Source organism: Brachypodium distachyon, chromosome 3 (assembly GCF_000005505.3).
Source record: "Brachypodium distachyon strain Bd21 chromosome 3, Brachypodium_distachyon_v3.0, whole genome shotgun sequence".
Classification (NCBI taxonomy): domain Eukaryota; kingdom Viridiplantae; phylum Streptophyta; class Magnoliopsida; order Poales; family Poaceae; genus Brachypodium; species Brachypodium distachyon.
In genome coordinates this window covers 47,057,282-47,079,380 of record NC_016133.3, presented here as the reverse complement: position 1 = coordinate 47,079,380, position 22,099 = coordinate 47,057,282, and the positions used below count along the sequence as shown (strand labels likewise).

At 48.7% G+C, this 22,099-nt stretch overlaps 1 protein-coding gene and 1 pseudogene across 1 annotated transcript; both read right to left on the bottom strand.

Annotated features, from left to right (window-relative positions):
• Positions 1 to 3,759, bottom strand: LOC100828919 (WD repeat domain-containing protein 83). The gene is made up of 8 exons (XM_003575055.4): positions 3,461 to 3,759; positions 3,230 to 3,332; positions 2,392 to 2,499; positions 2,173 to 2,282; positions 1,883 to 1,990; positions 748 to 793; positions 516 to 647; positions 1 to 381 (listed from the first exon to the last, which is right to left on the bottom strand). The coding sequence occupies exons 1-8, from the start codon at positions 3,685 to 3,687 to the stop codon at positions 301 to 303; spliced, it is 915 nt and encodes a 304-aa protein (XP_003575103.1). The 5' UTR covers positions 3,688 to 3,759; the 3' UTR covers positions 1 to 300.
• A 2,143-nt stretch (positions 3,760 to 5,902) lies between these two features.
• LOC100821319 lies at positions 5,903 to 21,785 on the bottom strand (annotated as a pseudogene).
• Between the last annotated feature and the right edge of the window lie 314 nt (positions 21,786 to 22,099).

Sequence of the window (22,099 nt, the reverse complement as noted above, 5' to 3'; positions counted from 1 at the left end):
AGATCAAAGACTAGTCATCATTGATGAATAGATAGGCATAGATAACGATTCCAGTTTTTATACTCCAACATGAACAAGTACACTGCCTTTTCCTGAGGCAACCTACTCCATATCCATGGAGTCAATGCGATATTGTAGCAATAACATTCTCAAAAAGGATGTATCTTGTACAAGCAACTGAAAGACTAGCATATATATCTTTTAAGATTTTGAATCGTTGCAACTTTCTAGATGGATGATTTGGAGAATATTGTCAGAGACATTTTGCAGAGATGATAAATACATCAGCTATTTCCATCTTCAGGTCCAAACACGAACAGTGCCATCAACAGATGATGTCAACATGCAGTTTTTTGTTGGGTGATAACTGATGCTGGTGACCTTCAAAAAGAAAAGAAAGAGTAGCATGAGAGAATTATGAAGAATACAAAATTCGAACTAGAAAGGAAATGACAGTTAACCAATAATAAGGAAACAAAGAAGCACAAGATGCAGTTCTGAAACAGGATTAATACCACAGAGCTATGTGCTCGGAAGCTCGCAACGATGGGTGCATCAACTAACTCCCAGAAGTAAACGAACCCGTCTTCGGATCCACCGACAACAAATGCATCGTCATTGGTCAGGCAACAATCCATCTTGAAGGACTGGAAATTGTGGAGATAAAAGTTTCAAAGAATGAACAAACAGTGTTCTGATTTAAAATATTGAAATCCCCAATGCAACTGAAACTTATTCAAGCGATACCTTGCATATATGCCCCTTGTACTCTTGTAACATTTCTCCAGAGGTCCTAATGAATACAATAAAGACAGTAGGTTCAATTACAAGAAAAAACTGCATCCTAAAGGCAACAGTGCAGCGAGGTCCCCCTGTTTAGAACTTTGCATCAATAAGACCCCTCCACTCCACAAAATGGTGCTGACCTTCCATTATTATTATTTATTTATTGCGAGTAGCTGACCTTCCATTATTGCATATGGTAGATGATGTGGATGAAATCTGTGCAAACATTTACTTCCTGTATATCAGAGATTTCTGATATCTCATCATTCTTAAGAGTTTTTAGGGGGAAAAAGAGTAGAAAACAAAATCTTCATATATGACCCTAAACTTGTCTGTTACCTTTTCTCTCAAAAAAAAAACATCAGCAAGTGTTGCTGATGAATAAAAGACAAAGCCAACATAATTCAAATACTAAAATCACAAGAAAATTATTCAGACCTAAAATTCAAGGTTGAAGCTACGGCTCATAAATTGTGACGTGCAAGAATTTTTATCCACAAATACGCTCTGATGCACGACAATACAGACTAGGTTCAATTAGCTTGACATCTGTTTCCAGGACCAAGGAAAAATGGCAATTTTCCAAGAAGGTAACGAGTTTCATAACCCAGGTTAATTGAAGCTTCGTCGTGAATGTTAAAGAAAAATTGAGTGTCCGAATTATGCACTGTAATTTCTTAAACTATTGCTTGAGAGATTTGAAGAGGAAACTGCAGGTTTACCGCAGCTGCCAAACTCTTTGGTTGAATAGATTTAGACAGCAAGAACTCATAGCAAGATGAAGAGGAAAACAATTAGAAAGGTTTCATGAGTTTTCTGACTCAATATGAGAAATGGTTTTACAGTTATGTCCACTGTCAAGTAAGGAGTCCACATGTGCCACAAATAACTCTGATGTGGAACTGAAAGTACATGTATAACAAAATTACCGGCCATGAAATATATCTAACGGAAACTAATAGAAGGGTCTAATTGCTTTAAATTTGAGGCTAGGGCTTAATTGCTCCAGAGCACTAAATAGAGGGGCCTCCCCTCCACTGCAACCATTGTCCATATTGAAATATAAACAGATTGGCAGCTTCTGAAGTGTACTTACTTGTCAAGAAGCCTCACAGTAGAATCTAAACAGTTAGCCAACAAGCAATTGCGGTCATTTGACAAAGATATACAGTTTACAGGATGGCCCAGGTTGTCAACAGTCTCCCTGTTAACAACAGGAGGACAAAATAAACCACTTAGAACCATTGAGGAATGGATTAGAATCTGATAAATGCATTCATTTCTTTGCTAGGAGCGTCGGGAACACCAAAACATTCATTTAGGGAAACTAAAGTGTGCTTATTGAAATTAGTTGAGATATGAGGGTGGAACAAGGCATGCACTTACCTACCCATACGGATGTCAAATGTTCGAACAGTACCATCAACACTGCCAGCAATTATTTCGGTGTTGGTTACATTGACTGACATTACACTATCTTGAAAAGTATCAATTGTCTGCACCCAGAAGATAAATTTCACATCATATCCAAACAAAACAGGAAAATAATCTTCTAATACTATAATTGATGAATCTATGTTTTTTTTCGTGACAATCGGAAATCACCTGAATTGGATCACTGTTGTGTGACCTGCAGTCAAATGCACGAGCCGTACGGTCATAACCAGCTGACACGACAACTGTGTTGTACTCATTAAACTTCACTGAATTGACCTATGGGAAGCAGAATGGTGATATTTCAGTAAAGTATCAAATGTCTGCCATAAAATATGTTCCTTGTCTGGTTTTTAGTATCTCCAACTCCAATGAGCCTAATAATAATCACACTGTCAATATACAAAACTAAATGTAGATTGAACAACAGCATTACGCCACAAGCTACCACTATGCAAGTATGGTTTCAGCACACTGATTTGGACACCAGTAGTATTAGAGTGATGTGCACTTCAACAGTAGTTGCCTTATGGCATTCACCATTACAGTTACAAACGAACAGAGGTCAAAACACCCTCCTTATAACGGCGTTGCATAAGTTGCATAAATGCGTTGGTGCTCTTATGTTCCCAGATTTTGTGCTGAATAACAACTATCTCAGTTGCATTAATCCAGTCAATTGTAATTAAAAAAAGTTTTGATACATGTATCTACCATATTGAATTGGTGCAATTACATACATTTCTTAGCAATATAGAGAATAGTTTCAACAAAGTGAACGACCGACCACCAACTTGGATCTCTATAATAAGTAAATAAATAGTGCCCGGTGTAATAGTTGTCCTGTCCAAATTGACGTAGTTCAGTTCAAGTGTTGTGAACTACTCTGTCCGATTAAATCACAAACTACTGGTTCTATATATAGCATTGGTACAGAAATAATGGTGGCCCTCAATGCAATGCTTCTGTGGCATTGTAGCTGCAAACTAGTTATCACTCTTATGCATACCTCGCTGTTGTGGCCGCGGAACTTGCGGATGACGCGGCCGGAGGCGACGTCCCAGTAGAAGATCTGCCTGTCCGCCCCGCACGACACCAGCTTCGCGTTGTCCCTGCGGACCAGCGGACCAGGAAACGGCAAGAATGACTCGTTAATCCCCACTCCTGCGCCTCCAAATCAGATGGGAAGAAAGGGGGCAAGGGGGCTAGGGGAAGGTGGCGCAGCAGCGAGGATGCGTACGAGGATGAGTTGACGTCGCGGACCTCACGGGCGTGGGACTTGTAGGTCTTGACGTGGGCGCCGGTGTGGGGGTTCCAGAGGCGGAGGGTGCGATCCTTGCCGCAGCTCAGGCAGTAGTTACCATCATTGTTAAAGCGTACGGCCAACACCGCGCCCTCGTGTCCCGATAGCGTCCGCGATTCCGACCTTGGCAGCTGATGCGCCGCCGCCGTCGCCGACGAAGACATCGCCTGTCTCCTCCCGGTGGGCTGGACGGTGATGGCGTCGGGATTTCCAGAGTGGGTTGAGGGATGAAACTGAATAGCGGCTCTATATGTCGAATGGGCTGGCCCATGGGCCATGGCAGCACATTTCGCCCGACAACTAATAATGCAAAGAGTAAACGAGAAGCAACCTGGCACTTGGGATTGGTACAACGACTTGAAAAGTGCTCGCTTGAGACTAAAAACGGAGCAAAATCTTTGCATCTGTTCTAAAAAAAAGTAGTAGTAGAAATAAAGAGAAAAAAGAATGAGTGCAGAAGGGGGTTTTGCTAAATAGAAATGCAAACGGGATTTCAATAAATGAAAATGAAAAAGGAATTTTATTTGCGAAACAGGAACACAGCAATGTTTTCTAGCAGATCACTGTCGGAAACAGTCGTATCCGAATGTGTGAAATGGTCGTATCTGAATGAGTGAAATGTTCGTTTATCTTACTCCGTACTCCTACACAAGACACTCTAATTTGGTCCAACGGAAGGTCATCATATGAAATCCACGGTGAAACTAAATAGTACTCCCTCCGTTTCATAATTCTTGTCGAAATATTACATATATCTAAATGCTTTTTAGAAATAGATACATCAATTTTTGAGCAAATTTGAGATAAGAATTATGGAACGGGAGGAGTACATCTTTTGAATCCTCTTCTACCGTATGATGCCCCTCCTCGACCCTTCCAACGCCCTATGCCCCCTTGACTTTTGTGTTTTAAGAAATATTCAACTTTCATATTCGCGTCCATATTGTATTTGCTATGTACTCATTTCTTACCTGCTTCCGTATTTGTTTCTAGGTTTCCGTATCCGTTTTAGCACTTAGTTCCATTCGTTTTCGCTCCTTCCGGCCGTACATTGGCACCTAAAATCTGGGTGTTGTGCATCTATATTCTACTCCCTCCGTTCCATAAAGATTGGCACGAATTTGAACTAGAGCTAATTCAAATCCGTGTCAATCTTTATGAAACGGAGGGAGTAGAACATACGACACACCTACTGTGGTCGTGGGGAGGGGAGAGGGGGCTGCATTGCATGATGGATAGCGCTCATCTCATCTCATATGATACATCTAATTCAATGTTTAGAAACAAACAAACCCTATTATATCTTTAAGTTATAAATAATACGTGAATTTATAGTTGACATATTCATATGTATATGTAGATTTGTTTTCAGATATTTTTGACACATTCAAATATTAAATATGGTTTTTCAGTTTTCCAAATTTCAGGTTTCATGGAGCTTTGCTCTAAAAGCACTTTTTGCCAAGATAGAAAGAATGATTTAGCTTTCATGGGCGCAAATATGCGAACCCGTAATTGTATATCAGTGTCTTCACATCCAGGATCGCACAAATGTGAGCTAAAAAGAGATTGGACCCTGCACGTATTTCTGAATTACCAATTTGGTCAACAAAATACGAGATATGTCAAACAAAGTATAACATCAAAATCGTATTGGAAAGAAGTTATTAACGATAAACTTTTGATGATACATGACTCATTATTTCGTTACCCAAATTAGTGATATAGGAATCCGCACATGTCTTATGTACCGGAACTTATAGTGGCACGAGTAAAACTGGCTGCCAGGACCGCAATTGCCCGTTGGAGAGAAACCACCTGATGCCACCTCTGGTACTCTAGTCCCCTTCTTCTTAAGTAACTAAATACTTCGTCCAATTTATAACAATTGTTTAGGATTTAGCACAAAGTCCCCGACACTTATTACGAAACGGAGGGAGTATTTTTTTCTTCAAATCGACCTGGTATTTTTCTGCCCAAAAGTTATCTTATGTGGACGAGAAACCGAAGTCAGAACAAGGAATCGCACATCATTGAAATGCGGATTGAGATCGAGGAGTCTGTTTTTGGCAAGAGCAAGCTTGAACAAGAAAAACAGAGCCACACTTTTTTCTGGCTGTACTCTCAGGCATTTCAACCTTTACGGACTAGACAGCAAACACACCACCGCCTTGCTTTGGATCAGATATGCTCCATGGTACAAAATTTTGTTGATTCCTAAATTTTCATCGACCGGTGGTCACATCATGTGGATTTCAAGCACAAAAACAAAAACAAATAAAAGGGTAGACAAAGTGGCCAAAAGTACAACAAAACTGGCCATCTACACCAAACACGTGATTTGAAGTAGTCATGATCATGCCTGCCAGAGTGCTGGATTCATACAAGTGTCCTCTGCATCCGGTTGGTGTATCCATCTTCATCAACCTACCCATGACAGATATTGAGGCAAGAGGTAAATGAAGCCGAATCAGGAATCAGGCTACATAACCTTGAAAACATTGGGATCGTTCTAAATAAGCATTGTTCATCATATGAAACCAATGTATGCATACATAATTTTTTTTAAAACTAAATTATAATACTTCCTCTGTCTCATATGAAGTGACTTTCTATTACACGTATATAAACGTTTTTAGGCATAGATACATTCATATTTGGACAAATTTGAGTCACTTAATATGAGATGGGGGAGTACCGTATAGAGTGCATGTAAGAAAACAATTAAGGGGTCATGAATTGATCAAATGAGAGAAGTAGGTGATTATTGAGGCAAAGCTATAATTTGAAATGGTGTGCTTTACCTCAGTGATAACTTTTGTTGACTTTCTTCCGATATTTAATCTGGAATGGGAACCTGGTCCCTTTTGTTTCATTGCAACTGGATGGCCCGTAAGATAATCTTCATCTATGTCACCTGCAATCATTTAGAGCATTTAAAGATGAGTTCATACAATTATCCTTTTTCAGTGAAATAAGAATAATGCATCTTAGCAGGACAAGACAAAGATTATAACAGAGAATGACGTACTGAACCCAGATAAGGAGAAGCATATTTGAAGGGCACAACATGTCCGAAACATATATTGATGTCAAAGTTAAATCAATAGAATGATGAGAAACAATTACCATCCTCACCATTAGAGAGGTTTTCAAAATCTTCCATGTCTTCCATCTCTTCGATCCCATCATCCTCAACAAATTCTATTTCAGTTTCCTGGATTAGCAAGCCAAATCACAATATGAGCCTATAAGAAAGCTTATGTACAGTCCTGCCAAATGTACTTGCCAATGCAGTACTTACATGCTCCTCGATATACTCAGGAACCATGTCAACATTGTCAAAGTCGACAAGCTTTTCGAATGGCTTGAAGGGGACATTTGGGATTTCATCATCATTATTTCTTTTTAGGCGTTCCAATAATTCACTAATAATACTCTGCATCATAACGGCTACATGTCAGAGTACGGCAACCGATAACCTACACTTGCAAACCGTTTCTGCTTTCTCCATTCTCCTGAGATCACACTGTGTCTTCTTCCTAGGCATTGTCATTATCTTCTCCCTAGAAGAACACAAATGAATATGCTCAGCATCTTCATGCACTAGTGAAGTTATTTTATAGCTTCAACTAGTCAACAAGATGATACCTTCTAATCAAATTCTTATAGAGCATAAATAGGGGAAAAATCATGACATGAGAAATTCAGGTGATCAATAAAACCAATTAAGGTCCATTCTTTATCTTGATTTGATATACTGCTGCCAAACTTCAGCAACCAGATAACTGGAGTATTTTGACACCAAGGTCCAGAGATTTTCAAAATGGAACATGGATAAATCTCAACTTTCAGCTTCAGCTATGGCAACTGGAAGTATATATATATTAATGACATGTACCTAATTAGTGGTTTTCAACATTTAGTTGCTTGTCATGGTTTACTACGGTCAAGCAATTTGACCATTCGAATAATATCCACAGCAGTGCCTTACATATGCACTCTAGCTGAGGCACTCTGTTACCACTGAACAGAACTACAGAAGCAAAAAAAAAAAACTGTACTCCCTCCGACCGGTATTACTTGTCTCAAATTTGCTCAAATACGGATGTATCTATGTGTAAAAAGCGTCTAGATACATGTAATATTTCGATAAATAATTCTGGCCGGAGGGAGTACATGGTCTCTCAGTACTTGAGAACCAAACTTATGAGCCAATCTACTCGTTGAGACTTGAAACATCATTTGTGTGGCATTGGCATTGCCAGTGGAAAATACTGCTAAAAACAGAATGACAACTTGAAACATCATTTCTCCTGCCATTGCCCGTACAAAATACTGCTGCCACTGAATAATATATTTTACGCTGGATCAACCTTGCTATAACTCTCTCCTTGAGGATTCTCCTCTGTAAGTTTGTGAGCTAAATAAATACTTTAGCCATGCTGAGCGGCATAGTTTATTGTTCTGCTGGTTGCACACTATGTCTTTCCAATAAAATATGTGTGTTAAGAAAATGTGAAAAATACTAGAGTTGATCTACTCACTTGTAGTTGGGTGTATATATCTGTTTGTTTGTTTGTTTCTAAAAATTGAACAACTCTGTCCTAAGTTCCCTTGCCTACCTCCCAGACAATTTGGAAATTTAATTAATCAACAAACTAGCTTTCACTGTATACTGCAGTGTTCAATCAGAAGATCCATGTTGTAACTCATGAACGTAAAATAATATAACCAAACAACACATGTCCCACCTCACTTTCAGTTGAAGTTTCCTCATCCGTATCCGATACAGTGTCATTTTTGTTAATCGTTGCTTGATCTTGTGCACAAGTAACTTGGGCCAGAATTCCTGCAGAACGAAACAAGCCTGTGAGCGAACTTGATTGATCTTGTGTCAACATGCATGGCATGGGAAAATATACCGAGTAGAGATTCAGACCAGATGCTTGTTAATTACTTCCATAGCCTTCTCGTAATTCTTGGGCAGTTTAACCCTCTGCCACGATTTGTTTGGCAAGTGAGCTCTCTCAGCAGTTTTCATATATAGGTAGAAAATACCTGCATGGCCATCGTACACAGTCAAGCGATGTCAATGGAGAGGAAGATCAACAGATTGAAAGGGTATAATACAAGGAGGTACTGTAGAACCATTAAGGGATATTACTAGGAAGTTACGACAGTGAAAATATTTGGTTTGGAGTGGTGAACATCCTGCCGGTGCTTTGTATTTATACAACAAGAGTTAGGGTTTACAAAGAGATTACAACGGAGTTAGGATCTCAACAGAACATGCTAACAACCCTGTTGCCGGATAAGCACTAGTAGTTAGTATCTACGGTATTTTACATTCCCCCTCAATCTCGACCAGAAGTTCCGAGGTTGAGATTGTACTTCATATTGTCAAGGATAAGCTTGGTCGCCGGTTTAGTGAATGCATCTGCAAGTTGATCGCCGGAGGAGACAAACCGGACCTCCAGAGCACCAAGTGCTACCTTCTCACGAACAAAATGGAAATCCACTTCAATGTGCTTGGTGCGGGCATAAAAAACTGGATTAGCAGTCAAGTATGAGATTATCACACCAAATGACAGGGGGTCGAGGCTGAGGAATCTGCAGTTCCTTTAGCAAAGCTTGCACCCAGGTTACTTCGGCAGCACCATTAGCAAGTGCCTTGTACTCCGCCTCTGTGCTGGAACGTGAGACAGTGGGTTGTTTGCGAGCACTCCACGATATTAAGTTCGCGCCGAAGAACACGGCGTAGCCGCTAGTAGACCGGGGGTCATCGGCGCAGCCTGCCCAATCTGCGTCGGTGAACACGCTGAGAAGATTGGAGTCTGAACGACGGATGTTGATGCCAATTTTGACAGTGCCTTTGACATAGCGCAAGATTCTCTTCACGGCGTCGCAATGTGAATCAGTCGGGGCAGCAAGGTACTGGCACACTTTGTTCACGGCGAAGGAAATATCTGGACGTGTCATGGTGAGGTACTAAAGGCCGCCAACCATGCTTCTATAGTGGAAGACATCGTCGCCCTGGAGAGGTGTGCCAATGTCACCAGCAAGAGGTTCTTGTACCGACATGGGAGTAGACACCGGCCTGCAGTTCTCCATGTGAGCTCGGTGAAGCAAGTCCATGAGCATCTTCATACTTCCATGGTGCCTTGCTGGCACGTAGCACGTTGCGGACGGGTCCGGCAACTGCTAGGCCTCGTTCCGGGACGTCCCGGCAACGAGCTTGGTTTTCGGGGTTCCGGCAGCCCCCTGCTCACAGCCAAGTATGAGGAGACAGTTCTGTGCACCTAGAGCAGGAGGCAGAAGCACTCATAAATAGCAAAGCACAGTATTCATTGAAGCAACACTTATCTCTATTCAACTTTGTGCTAGCGGATTACAATCGGGCCTTGCCCGGCTACACTAGCTTAAGGAGGCACGCTGCCGCAGCGTCACCCGTGGGTAAGCCGCCACCGTTTCACGGGTAGAACTTGCGCAGGTGCTCAATGTTCCAACTATTGGGCACCGGCAAGCCTTTTTCGGTTTCCAGCCGAACAGCCCCCGGTCTGGTCACCTACACTACCCCGAAGGGGCCTTTCAAGATTGGAGTCAACTTGTTCCCGGCCTTCGTTCCTGTATTCGGCGCAGGACGAGGTCTCCAACCTCGAGTCCCCGGGGACGGACTCTCCTGTCGTGATAACGACGGAGTCCCTGCAGGTAGCCTGCAACTCGCACAGCAGCCCGGCATCGAATCTCCTCGATGAAGGTAAGGTCATCAATCCTCTGCGCGTGTTGGCTTTTATCATCGTACGCGCATACCCGAGGTGACCCATACTTGAGCTCGAGGGGCAGCACAGCTTCTGCCCCGTAGACGAGGACAAATGGAGTTTGACCCGTCGCCCGACTTGGTGTGGTCCGCAGCGACCACAGCACGGGCTCGAGTTCTTCAACCCAGTGTTTCCCGTGGCCCTTGAGCTTGTCAAAGGTTCTCGTCTTAAGCCCCCGCAGCACCTCTGCGTTGGCCCGCTCCACTTGCCCATTGCTTCTTCGATGAGCAACAGAGGCAAAGTGAATCTTAGTGCCCATGTCCTCGCAGTAAGCTTGGAACACCACACTAGTGAATTGTGTGCCATTGTCGGTGATGATTCCGTTAGACACACCCAACCAGCACACAATACCTTTGAAAAACTTGAAGGCCGCCTGCGCCGTGACGGCTCGGAGAGGCTCCACCTCGATCCACTTCGAGAACTTGTCGATGGCCACGAGAAAGTACTCATAGCCGCCAACTACTCTTGGCAACTTGCCAACAATGTCCAGCCCCCAGACCGCAAACGGCCATGAGGACGGGATGACTTGCAGGGCTTGCACTGGCTGGTTGCTCTTCTTGGCGTGAAACTGGCACGCTTCACAGGTCTTGACTAATTGCTCAGCGTTGGCTAATGTTATTGGCCAGTAAAAGCCGTGCCGGAATGCTTTCGCAGCTAGCGCCCTGGAGGCCACATGGTGCGAGCATGTGCCTCGATGTATATCCTCCAGCAACGTGCGCCCATCTTCCTGGGGCACGCAGAGGAGCAGGACTCCGTTAGGACGCCTCCGGTAGAGTTCCCCGTCCACCAGGGCGTACATTTTGGCTTGCCGGGCTACTCGCTCTGCGGCAACGTCTTCCTCCGGGAGGGTCGCATCTCTGAGGTAATGAATAATATCCGTCCCACAGGCTGGTGGTTCCCGGCTAGTGTATGCCACAAGCTTGGTGGCATGGTCCCCCGCAGCTGCAGGGTCACCTTGAGTTGCTGGAGGGGCTTCCCCGACAACCGTCTTGGGATCGACAGAGGGCTTTCACTACCTCTGTACGAACACCCCAGGAGGCACCTTGCTGCATTCCGTTGCCCATTTGGACAGTTCATCCACAACAAAGTTGTCCTTGCGCTTCACGTGCTCAAACCGAAGTCCCTTGAACCTGGACTCCAATTTTCGCACTACGTACGCTGCCATCTGGGGACAGTCGTAGTACTTATTTACCTGGTTGATCACGAGTTGGGAGTCCCCGCGAACAACCAAGCACTTGATGTCGAGAGCGATCGCCGCACGTAGCCCGGCCAGCAGTCCCTCGTACTCTGCTGTGTTGTTGGTGGAGTTGGCGAAGTCGAGCTGTATTACGAATTTGAGATGATCTCCAGTGGGCGACTCGATCACAACTCCGGCACCGGCGCCCTGCAAGCAGAAGGCGCGGTCGAAGTACATGACCCAGTACCCTTCGTCCAATCTGCCGGGAAGGCTCGCTCCCGCTCTTCTTCCTCTATGCCCGTCGATGTCCACTCCGCGATGAAGTCGGTGAAAGCGGTGCTCTTGATGCTCTTGGTGTTTGCGAAACGTAGCCCGAACTCCGCCAGCTCCATCCTCCCCTCGGCCACCCTCCTGGTGGCTTCACGGTTGACAAGGGCCCGCTCTAAGTAGAACCCCGACACCACCGTGATGCTGTGCGCCTGAAAGTAATGGCGCAGCTTCCTTGAAGCGAGCAGGATCCCAACCAGAAGCTTCTAGACCTGGGGGTACCATACCAGGGCATCGCGTAGCACCGTGCTGACGAAGTACACGGGATGTTGCACTAGCCGCTTGCGAGGGGAAGCCTGCATGGGCTGTCCCTCGGGTCCAGGGGCAGAGGTGGGAGCCGAGGGTTCCTTCGGCTCGCCGGGAGCCCCCGGCCCTTCCGTCTCAGCCCTCGGGACTTGCTCTTCCCTCTCGGCAATGAGCACGGAGCTCACTACCTGGTCCATCGCTGCCAGGTATAGCAGCAACGGCTCGCCCCGCTTGGGGGCGACGAGGACCGGCGGCGATTTCAGGTACTGCTTCAAGTCCCGGAACGCCGCTTCCGCCTCGGGGATCCAATTGATCGGACCCTTCTTCTTCATTACATTGAAGAAAGGCAGGGCTCGCTTGCCCAGCCTTGAGATCAAACGCCCAAGCGTCGCAACGCACCCGTTGAGGCGCTGGACGTCTCTAACCTTGCAGGGTGCCTCCATCTTCTTGATCGCCTCGATCATCTGTGGGTTGGCTTCGATTCCCTTGTGTGACACCAGGAAGCCCAGCAAGTGCCCCGAGTCCACACCGAACGTGCACTTCTCGGGGTTAAGCTTTGAGCTTGATCCTGCGGAGGTTGTTAAATGTCTCCTGCAGGTCACCGACGAGCGAGTCCCTACGCCACAACTTGACGACGATATCGTCCATGTAGGCGTTGATATTCCGGCCTAGCTGGGGTCCCAGACACTCGCGCAGGGCGTGCTGGAATGTCGAGCCCGCGTTCTTCAGCCGGAAAGGCATGCACGTGTAACAGTAGCAGCCAACCGGGGTGATAAACGATGTTTTCTTCTCGTCTTCAACTGCCATCTTAATCTGATGTTAGCCGAAAAAGGCATCCAGAAAGCACAAAGACTCACAACCTGCTGTAGAATCTACTATTTGATCGATTCGGGGTACAGGGAAGGGGTCCTTAGGACATGCACGATTAAGATCAGTAAAATCTACGCAGGATTTGTTAACCAAGTAGGGTACAACACTTGCCTGATTGCCCCAGCGTTCTTGAGCTTCTCCACTTCTTGCTGGATGAAGTCCTTGCATTACTGTGCTTGCCGACGAACCTTCAGCTTGACGGGCCGCGCGTCTGGCCGCACTGCCAACCGATGCTCGATCACCTCCCTGGGGACTCCGGGAAGATCTGACGCCTCCCAAGCGAACACGTCAGAGTTCTCCCAGAGGAAGGTGACGAGGGTGCTTTCCTATTTGTCGCCGAGGCTCGCACCGATGGAGCCGGTGCGTGCCTCGTTGCCGGCATGCAGGGGTATCTTCTTGACCTTGGTGCCCTCCTCCTTCAGCTTCGTGCCCTTGCTAACGTGCAGGCTGGAGCTGGAGCTGCCCCCGGCGTCCTGTCCGGGAGCAGCTCGCGCCTTCTTTTGTGCGGGCTGTTCACGTCATAGTCGCCGGGATCCGCCACTGCGGAGGTCTTCACGACCTCACCCACGCACCAAGCAGCGTTCTTCAGGTCGCACTTGATGGAGAGTACGCCGTATGTTGACGGCATCGTCATCACGCCATAGGCGCAATGGGTTGCCGCCATGAACTTGATCAGCGCCGGCCGACCAATGATCCCGTTGTACGGCAACGGGGTGTGAGCTACATCAAAAATGATGTGCTCAGTCAGGAACGCTTCCCGGGAACAGAAGATCACCAGAAGCGTAATTCGCCCCATGGGCTGCACCACTCCGGGATTGATCCCCCGGAATGGGTCGGTGAGTTTCATCTGCTCCAGGTGCAGCTGAATCTTCTCCACTAGCTTGGCGGACAGGAGGTTGAGGCTCGCCCCGCTGTCCACCAGTAACTTGGTCACCGTCACGTTGTTTATGATCGGCGACACCACGAGGGGGAGTACCCCTGACCCCAAGGGACGGATCGGGTGATCGTCCGAGTTGAAGGTGATCGGCACATGCGACCACCTCAACGACTGTTGCGCCTCCACGCTGGGGAGGAGGGCGTAGACCTCACGCGTAAGCCGCTTCACGACAGCATGAGACATGAGAACGTATGCTCCCCCATGGATGCAGGCGACGTCGCGGGGCTCCTGGAAGCCGGGCTCGTCGGCGTCGTCGCTGCAGTCATCCTCGCGCTGTTCGGCATGAGGTTTGTCGCATCCCTAGGGAGGCTGGTGCTTGCCGCCGCAGGCTTGACCGCGACCCCCCGCGGGTTCTCCTTTGTCGCCGCTGGCTGCGCACCAGCCTGCTTCGCTGCGGGGGTTGTTCGGGCAGTCCCGGGAGAGGTGCCCGATGTCCCCTCAGTTGAAGCAAGCCCCGACAGCACGGCGCTCCTCGTGGCGCTGTTCGCGCTTCTCCTTGATGATCTGGAGAGTGCGGCAGTCCTGCGCGTCATGGGTGGCGTTGGTGTGGATGGGGCAGCGCGCGGCCACCACCGGCTTGCTACCCGATGCTTCCACCGACGCCGCCTTCTTGGTGGGCCTCTCGGGAGTCCCCGGCTCCGCGGCAAGCACTTGCTTCCCACCGCGTTTCCGGGAGCCCTTCTTCCCGAAGCCCTCGGGTGGGTTTGCCGCCGCTTTGGCGGCAAGCTCGGGCGCCAAGCGTCCTTCCTCGGCCATCGCGCACTTGTGTGCGAGAGCGTGTAGATCCCCTGTAGTCCGGATCCGGTGCGTGTTCAACTTCTCACGCATCTTCGGGTCGCAGAAGTTGATGGCGTGCGTGTTGATTATTGCGGCCGCTTCTGCCTCTAGGATGGAGTAGGAGAGGTTGGAGAACCTATTGGTGAAGTCCCGCAACATCTACCCCGGTTTCTACACTACAGTGTGCAGTTCCGCCATGGTTCCCATGCGCTTGTAGCTGCCCTGAAACGCGTTCACAAACTGCTCACGCAGGTCAGCCCAGGAGGCTATGGACCCGGCGGGCAGGTTGAGCAACCAAGTCCTCGCTGATCCTTTGAGGACCATCGGGAACCAGTTGGCCCTGACCTTGTCGTCGGCACCGATAGCGTGCATGCCCAACGTGTAGGTCAGGAGAAAGTCCTTGGGATTCATGGTCCCGTCGTACGTCCCGAGCGTCGGCGCTTGGAACTTGCGGGGCCATGTCACCCGGCGCAGCTCGCGAGTGAACGCGGCGCAGCCGTCATCGGCGCCCATGGGAGCATCTTCCTGCTCCTCTGGGCGCGAGCATTCTGCCTCGAGCCGGCGCCGGCACTGCAAGAGCTGGCGGAGGTCTTCCTACTGGCAGGCGTTCAGGATGCCTCGAGCGTCACTTGGCGTGACGGTCGGTGACGAGTCTGAGTATCCCTCGGGATCCTCGCCTCCTTGCCCTCCCGATGGGGGAGGGTGCTCACTGTGCCACGAGACGCGGGGCGCGTCTCCACGTCCCGGGTTCTGTCCCCGGCTCGAACCGACTGGGCCGCCCTCGCCTTACGGCTGTTGGGTAGCGAGCGCAAGGAGCATGTCCAGCTCCGCACTCCACACGTCATGCACCGGCGTACCTTGCGGTGGCTCGTAGCGCACCACGACACGCGCAGCCATGATAGCTTCCGTCAGGGTTTGGGAGGGAGGCTGCCGGTTCTCCGACCGACTGCCCTCCGCCCTGTCACCCGTTGCCCTCGGATGTGTGGGGCGAGACTCCGTTGGCGTCGCACGCGACGCACTGTCGTCATGGCGCAGCTGTCGCTGCGCGTCCTCAGCCCACGAGTGGACTCGCTGACTGGAGCGCGCGATGTTGAGGTCGCTCGCACGGCTGGCTCCGGCTCTAGGCGTCGCAGGCCCCCTCAGTCGGTTGTCTGCCGACGGCCAAGGAGGTGGAGGGGACCCTTGGTCCCCTTGTACTTGCGACAGGCGCGTGGCGTCGTGGGATCGAGTGCGCATGGCGAGGGTGTCGCGCAAGTCGAGGGGCTTGTCTGCCTTCTTGGGTGGCATGGCGAGCTAATCGTTGAGGATGTCGTGGATGAAGAAGCCGGTGGTGAAGACGATGACGCCGGTGGTCGCCCGAAGCTCTCTGCACGGGTCTCCGGCACCGGGGATGCCGAGCAGCCCCTTTTTGGTTCGGTGGAGGGCGAGGCGATTGCTCCGGCGATCGCCGGCGTGACGAAAGATACGAAGTGTCGACACATGAATTTACCCAAGTTCGGGCCATTCGGAGGTGTAACACCCTACGTTCTGCTTTTAGTTGTATTCAAGATTATGTATGAGGCTTACTAAAGCGACCGTCCCCGTATACGGGTTCGATCTTTGTGCTTTAGTTCTAGTCCCTGGATCGACTCACTAACACACAGAGTTTCAAGATGTAATATCATAGAACAAAGGTCTTAATATTATAACGAATCATCCAGAATTTAAAAAGGTACATACAACTCGCATAACCTCACGGGTTAGCTAGAAATAAAACAACTGTTTAGCTGCGGAAAGTGAAAGGTACAAGGGCACATCAACACCACGGTGAGAGCGTGTTGGAATGTAAGCCCGTAACCCAAACAAGTAGAACATACATCTTACTCGTCGTCGGAGCTTCCTGCATCATTAAACGATGCAGCCACTAGGGTCAATACATTGAATGTATTGGCAAGATTCACTAGGAGTTATATCAGAACCTACCAAGTATATGCAGTATTTGGCAAGGTGGAGTTCAGGCTGTTTGCGTGGAAGCAGAACATAAATTACCCTACTACAAAGGAATGTTATAATAATGTTGACTAATGGACACGGGGTAGACACACCCATGCTTCTATTAACCTAGAGTACATTGAAGTGGATTCTTCAAGTGCTCCTACCCTGTTCAAACCATTCATTTTATTTAAGAAATTGGAATGAGTGAGACTTTCCTTACAGCCCCAATATCTAGTTGCTCATGATTGTCCGTAACCGGGGACACGGCTAAGTACTTAGTTTGACACTCTCGAGAGGTTGTACACTTTACCCACAAGAAATCGACGTGTTAATCCCTTGCTGTCCTCAGGGTAGAGTAGCAACGGCATCGATTACAGGAATTTTCACACCATAATCACCCAGACCACCTGAGGGACCTACGTTCCCACCTACACGGCTACATCTGCACAATCCCTCGGATCCAGGATCATATGTCTTACATCCATCCTGGCAGAGCCCATATTACCATGTGGTTGTACTGGAAGCTACTAAACAGGAAACTAGTGCAGTCTCTGTTACCCCAGGTGGCATTCCACATTTGCAACGTAGGCGCTCCCCGAATCCACGGGAGAGACGTCCATGGACGATCCATTCCTGAATCCACAGGAACTCGACTCAGAGGGACCCATAGAAATGGACCTGACGCCGCTAATCCTCAAAATCCTCAAAGCAGCCCACCCAGGATGGTTCATTGAATTAGTTGTTTTGCCTTACATCTAACAAAACATTTCATATAGCCAAAGGCATAACCATATCATAATGTAGTTATTTCCCCCACGATACTACCATAGCCTAGCATTCAACTAAAATCGATGGCAATTTGGTGGCAAGGTAACGGCGAGTGTAAATTATACTGCCTGGGATTTATAGCTAGCATAGAGGTACGAGTAATAGTCCTATCAATGCATCTCTACCAACAACACTAATGCATAAGCATTTTAAAACAACAATAATAACGGGATATGATCAAAGTGAACTTGCCTTGTCCAAGGTTGTGGTAGTTCTCGCACTCTTCGCAACAACAATGATTACACTCCACACAATCTAAAATAAAAGGAACACACACAATAAACACAACACTCAATACAAAATCATGCCATGATGCATATGCTATGATGATGCACAACGAAGGTTACTTTTAAAGTAGAAAGTTTCGTTTCTGTTTTGAAAAGTTTTTCAAATGATTTGGACCGATTATACAACATCAAAGTGGTAATTAATATGCATAATACCTGGATAGGGTTTAAAACAAAAGATTGTGCGGTTTTTGCAACATATAGCAATATTTAAAACTTGTATGCCATGATTATACACAAAATAATTTCTTTTCTGCTCCTAATGGATAGAGAACAAGTTTAAAAAAATTTATAGCAAGCTAACATGCTCAAAATTATTTTGAAACAATTCATTTGGAATTTAAACCATATTCAATCATTCTGTAAATAGCTTCTATCTAAGTAGTTCAAAACTGGAATTAAACAGTGCCAAAATATTCTACACGTTGTGACGATTCCAGAAAGGTGTGGATCGTAAATTTTGGACAAACGGTTTAAAAGATATGAGGCTTTGAAGTTGCAGGGGCTTTTCTGCAAAAGTGCATTATCTAATTCAGCCGAATTAAAATAAAACAAATAATTAAAAAAAAAATCTCGCCACGTGGCAGCAAGCGATTGGCCGGCACCTAGGGTTTCGGCCGGCGGGCTAGCTCGCCGGCGACGGCGCGGGCAGGCGGCCGGAGGCGGAGCGGCGCGGACGGCGCGGGGCGGCGCAGCACGGCGCGCGTGGGGCAGCGGGTGGGCGCGGGCAGGCGGCGCGGGCGTGGCTTCGCGGAGGTGGCGCGCGGGCGGCGCAGGCGGGCGGCGCGGCCAGGCGGAGCGGGAGGCGGAGGCGGCGCGCGGACGGGCGGCGGCCGGCGCCGGGGAAGACGGCGGATGGAGGCGCGGAGCTCCAAATCGCGGCTGGCTCGCGTCACAGCGTGCGCAAGGAAGAGAGGAGGAAGATTAGGGGGTCGGCGCGGGCGGAGACTCATCGGAACGGCGGCGAGACGCGGAAAACGGCGGCGGCCGAGTGCAACTCCGGCGAGCAATTAAATTGCAACCGAGGCGAAATCGAGCGAGCGGTTGGGGGGAGGTGGTAGAGAAAAGCGAGGGCTTCGGGGTGACGCGCAAGGATTTCGAGGAAACGGCCCGAGCGCGGAGAAATCGGAGGTGGAGTCGTGGGCAGTTCGCGGGGCGCGCGTGGCCGGATTTCTCGGACGGAGGTTGAAGATGACGATGAGCGCGGGTCCCACCGGTCAGTGAGAGCGGGCCGGCCGGTTCGGGCCGGTTCGGTCCGGTTTAATCGGTTCGGTTTGGTTTAACCGGTTCGGTCCGGTTTTTCCTTTTCTTTTATCTAATTTCTGTTTTTGAACCTCGAAATTGATTCGAAGCTCCAAATCACTCCAAATAAAATGCAACAAAATTTGTAAAATCATATTTTCATATGATCTAACTTTTGGAACAAGAATTTTCTCAAAATGAAATATTTAAAAATACATTTGCCTATAAAATGGCCTTTAGGGCCGTTAGGCTATCGAAACAAATTATTTTTCAAAATACTTTCAAAAGCAAATTTATGGGATAGCTCTATATATGCATTAAATCCCTTTTTACCACAACACCCTCATGGGTTAAAATGCAAATACTCAAGAGCAAGATCAAAGCCCAAAATCAAATAAAGGCATCTTTGCAAAATCGTTTTCTGGGCAAATTTTAGGGTTTTGAAAGTGATCAAATGCAAGGGTGACATGATGCTTATGATATGCAATGCATATGAAGAGTTTTGAAAATTGGGATGTTACACTTACAAGGTGCCCCCGGGAGTTCCCGGGGAGCTACTTGGCTATGACTCTAAGTAGAGCTAGAACTAAGACTGATCGGAACCCTTTGACCGATTGCATTGGTACTCCTTTTATAGACAAGGGGATACCACAGGTGTCGTCTCATGCTGCGTGACACGTCTCCCGGTTCACTGTACACGGTAGAAAAAATGATTTGTAGAGTAGACGCCCTAGCCTTGCCGAGCAAGACTAGGCCTGCTGATAGGACTCCTGTCGATGCATTAAATGCACTGTGACCGTTGTCTTGTCCTGTCTTCACTGTTCTGCGGGCCTCGCCTTCATGCCCTAGCATGGGTTGCTGGGATGCCCCTTCCCGACTAGCGCACCCGGCTAGTTGCTGGGGAGGCGTTTCCTCCACTTCCTGGGACCAGGGTTCCCGGGTGCTTCTTCTATTCCAGCCCTTAGCTTTGCCTTCACCAAGGACCGTCTCCTTGAGGCAGGCTTTCCGGACCTTTCGCTTCCCGGGAGGCCTTCCTGACGGGGATTCATCACTGGCGACCCACGCGTCCCGTATCAGTGGGACCCCGTGGGCCACTGGTACGACATACACAATGACCGATATGCGAAATTTTCAAACCTGCGCCATCGGCGACCTGAACTTGATCCTTGCCGGTGTAGCGCTCGTGCATGGTCAGCCTGTCGAGATCACCCGTGAGGTGGTCGGTGGCGCCAGTGTCGGCATACCAGTTGGTATCAACATGGTAGCCGGTCGGTGAAGAGTTGGTGGCGTGGGAGCTTTCCACGGAGTAGGCGTGGTTGAAGCGATTGTGGCATCGCAGCGCGTCGTGGCCGTATTTGTGGCAGATTTGGCACGTGGACTTGGGACGTCCACGCCAGCGCCACCACCGGAGTTCTGATGGCCCCGGTTCTGCTGCTGGTAACCGGGGTTCGCCTGGCCGCGGTCACCCGATCACCGCGGTTGGAAGAGCGGGAGCGGTTATTGTTGCCGTGGCGCGTCGCGCTGTTACCGGACGACTGAAACTCCATGGTCGAGCTGAGTTGCTCAATGCGAGTTTCATGGCTCAACAAGTATGAGTAAAAATCATTGAGCGTGACAGGCTCTGCACGTGTGGTTATAGAAGATACAAGGGATTCATACTCAGGTCTGAGTCCAGCGAGCTTATATCCGATGACCTCTTCGTCGTCGAGCACCTTGCCGATCGATGCCATCGTGTCAGCGAGTGCCTTCATCTTGTGGAAGAAGTCGGCCCCTGACATGTTCTTCTTCTTCAGGTTGGACAGCTGGTAGCGGATCTGAGCCATCCGAGCTCTGTTCTGAGACGAGAACATGGCAAGGAGAGCGGCCCAGACCTCAGTGGAAGTCTTGAGCCTTGTGACTTGCACCAGGACTCCCTCCGACATTGAGGAGAGGAGGACGCTAACGACAGTTTTGTCATGCTGGAACCAGCGCATGTAGGCCGGATTGACGATGCGCCGAGCAGCATCGTTGCCCGTGCCCTTGGTGATCATGTCGGCTGGGGCGGCGATGGTGCCGTCGAGGTGGCCGAAGAGGTTCGGCCCACAAAGAGCTGCTTCAACCTGCGTGCGCCAGAGCAGGAAGTTGTCGCGGTTCAGCCGGACGCTGATGAGACCGCCGAGCGTCGACACTGACATGGTAGCACCGACAGGAAACGAGATCGTTCCGACTAGCTCAGAGCCGGAGAGCGCAGCAGACGACATGGTGTGATTGGATCAGGCTCTGATACCAAGTGAAAAGATTTGGTTTGGCGTGGGGAACATCCCTACCGATGCTTTGTATTTATACAACAAGAGTTAGGGTTTACAAAGAGATTATAAAGGAGTTAGGATCTCAACAGAACAGGCTAACAACCCTGTTGCCGGATAAGCACTGGTAGTTAGTATCTACGGTATTTTACAACGACTACAAATTAAGGTTGGCACTTGAGAATTGGTCACCGTAATACTTAGAGCGATGAGGTAGTGATTAGTCACCGTCGTGGTCTCGGATGGTGGCGTATGCCGCGTATCGGCTGTTGGCGAGTGGGCAAGAGCTCCGGTTGCATATACCCGTCACGTTGTAGGGATTCCGGCAGAAGATCCCCGTCGTGATCCTGCGCAAAAGACCACCATTGCCATCAGAAGAAGCAACAAACACGTAAACAAAAAATAAAAATATGAGGGCAAAAGCTACCGTACTTGGCCATGAAGCTGCAGTGACCGTGGCTGATGCAGTGCCATACCACGTCGTCGCTCATCTTCGACGCCGCCGATGCAACTGCCTAATCTCCTCCTGCTCGTGCTGCTTTCGAGCAACGGAGGAGAGGAGGTGTGATTGTTTTTCTAGGTTTTTGTACTACGGAGTAATATGATTTGCAACGGAGGGTTTCTTTTTTGGAGATCGCAACGCCCGCAGCGGCCTCGCTGCGTATGGATGGCCGGCGGCGCCCGCTCCCGAGCGCGTGTACCGTCGTGCGCTCTGCGGATTCCCACGAACCGGCCTGCATGCGGCCCAGTTTGTCCGTGCGGATGTGCATTCACTGGCCCACTTTCTTTTGGCCTGCGTAGCAAG

Bases quoted from the DNA above. Each gene is read 5' to 3' on its own strand.
- LOC100828919 (XM_003575055.4), bottom strand. From the start codon at position 3,687: ATGTCTTCGTCGGCGACGGCGGCGGCGCATCAGCTGCCAAGGTCGGAA. The intron at 2,500-3,229 runs GTATGCATAAGA...TGCTTCCCATAG, and splicing joins TCCGCGGCCACAACAGCGAG to GTCAATTCAGTGAAGTTTAA. The intron at 648-747 runs GTATCGCTTGAA...CACAATTTCCAG, and splicing joins ACAAGGGGCATATATGCAAG to TCCTTCAAGATGGATTGTTG.